This window comes from Numida meleagris, unplaced genomic scaffold (genome assembly GCF_002078875.1).
Source record: "Numida meleagris isolate 19003 breed g44 Domestic line unplaced genomic scaffold, NumMel1.0 unplaced_Scaffold736, whole genome shotgun sequence".
NCBI classification, from domain to species: domain Eukaryota; kingdom Metazoa; phylum Chordata; class Aves; order Galliformes; family Numididae; genus Numida; species Numida meleagris.
In genome coordinates this window covers 4,311-6,299 of record NW_018364951.1, presented here as the reverse complement: position 1 = coordinate 6,299, position 1,989 = coordinate 4,311, and the positions used below count along the sequence as shown (strand labels likewise).

Sequence of the window (1,989 nt, the reverse complement as noted above, 5' to 3'; positions counted from 1 at the left end):
CCGTCATCACTCCATGCTGCACTGCCTCATCCAGGGTCATGATGCGTTGGATGTGCTCTGTGTTTTTTGGGGGGCACGGATGGGTTACGAGGTGTGGGGGGTCATTTTGGGGTGCTCAGCAGTGCCCCCCCACGCCCACCTTCCCTCCTCTCGCAGCTGACGGCGCAGCCCAGCACCAGTCGCACCAATTTGCCCAGTTGCTCTGGGTCGGCGCATTGGGCTGCCAGGACCACGTCGGGGACATGGCGCTCTGCCACCGCCTGGCCCAGCACCTGGGAGGGGTACAGGGGGGGGGTAAGGTCCAAGGATGGGACCTCCCTCACCCGGGAATCCCCCACCCCAAATACTTGGCTTCCCATACTCACATCCTGCCAGTATTCCAGCACACTCTGCAACACCTTCTGCAGGTTGCTTGCCTGGTGAGCAAAAAAATGGGACACCCCCCCAGACCCCCAGATGAACCCCTCGCCCCCCAAACTCCTCCCTAGTTAATTCCCCAACAGAGCCCCCCCAGCTGGGGGCCCCTTAACTACCCTCCCCCAAACTATTAGAGGGCCCTATAATTACTCCCCAATAAACCAACCAGGGGCCCCATCTGTAATTAGCTCCCACCAAATGGGAACACCACATGCTAAGCCCCCCCTAAATTAACATCTCCATGATTAGCACTCCCCAATTAGCACTCCCCAACCAATAGCCCCTCACTGCCCCCCTTCAAACCCATTCTCCCCCAGTTCCCTTCCCTAGCACCTTCAGCCTCCAGTTGTCCTCAGCACCACTCTGGATGCAGCCCAGCCATGTCTCATTGAACCAGGAGGAGTCACTGGGGGGGGGGGGGGGGGGGGAACACAAATTTAGACACCCCTCCCAGGATGAGGAGCTGGTATTGCCCCACTGTGGCTCCCCCCCCCACAATTACTCACATGCAGTGGAGGACATGAGCCAGGGTCACCCCAGTGGTGAGGTCCTGGGGGGAGGTGCAGGGCGAGGGGGGGTCAAAGGTCTGCAGCTGTGGGGGGGTCACATAGGAGGGTTGGCACCACATCCCAAAAAAAACACCACAGTGGGGCTGAGAACCTTCATCGTTCTAATTGGCAGATCCCTTAAAAATGGGGAACTAATCCCCCCCTCCCCCAAAATGGGGGAAGCCAAGGAGAGGGGCATAGGGCCCATGGGAAGACACAGAGCCCGGACGGCGGGGGGGTCAGAGGTCACCACGAGGGGTAACACAGCCACGGGGAGGGGTCCTGGCGGGGGGAGTCCCGGCCCCCCCCTTACCCAAGGGAGCAGCGGCCTGCAGCACTCCGACCCCGCCGCCATGGTGGCCGCCGGTCCGCCACGAGCACAGAGCCGCGCCCAGAGCGGCCGCACCTGCGGGCCACGCCCCCTTGTGGGACCTTCTGGACCACTGAGGCACTACCAGAGCGGCCCCACCTGCCGGCCCCGCCCACAACGCCATCTTGGGAGGGGGCGTGGCCTCGTGGGGTCAGCCCGGGCCGCCGCGCCTTTTCCCCCGCGGCACGGGATTGGCTGCGCCGCCCCGATGACGTCAGCGATGAACCCGGCGACTCGAGGTGCGTCATCACCACGAAGTGGGGAGGGGGGAAGGAAGAGTGGTGTCGTCATGGGAACGCAGCCCCCGGCACTTCCGATTCCAGGTCTTTGGGGCTTGGACACCCTCAAAGTTTGGTCCTGGGGGGTCCCAGAGCCCCCAGTGGGGTTACAGAGCCCCCCCAGCATGGTCCCACTGTTTCTCCAGTGTTCCCAGAACGGCTGACGGCCTCTCCAGTGCTCCCAATATAGTCCCATCCCCTCTCCCCCAGTGCTCCCAGTATGGCTGAGGTCTGCCGCAGTGCTGCCCATATATTCCTGTGGTACTCCCAGTGCCGCCCCCCTCCCCTCACTGTGTTTGCAGTGCTCCTCCCCCCTGTTCTTGCTGTGTCTGCCTCGGGGCATGCTGGGAATTCCCCCCCACATCTCTGCCCCCCC

At 63.0% G+C, this 1,989-nt stretch overlaps 1 protein-coding gene across 1 annotated transcript in view; it reads right to left on the bottom strand.

Moving 5' to 3' along the window:
• LOC110392003 (protein Hook homolog 2-like) overlaps nucleotides 1–1,501 on the bottom strand; it is a 5,201-nt gene extending 3,700 nt beyond the window's left edge. The window contains exons 1-6 of the mRNA XM_021383946.1: nucleotides 1,279–1,501; nucleotides 924–1,009; nucleotides 751–823; nucleotides 366–416; nucleotides 140–272; nucleotides 2–57 (exon numbers count right to left, since the gene is read on the bottom strand). Of these exons, the coding sequence (XP_021239621.1) occupies nucleotides 2–57; nucleotides 140–272; nucleotides 366–416; nucleotides 751–823; nucleotides 924–1,009; nucleotides 1,279–1,320 (441 nt within the window). The 5' untranslated portion in view covers nucleotides 1,321–1,501. The remainder of the gene's footprint in view (nucleotide 1; nucleotides 58–139; nucleotides 273–365; nucleotides 417–750; nucleotides 824–923; nucleotides 1,010–1,278) is intronic.
• Nucleotides 1,502–1,989: the final 488 nt, after the last annotated feature.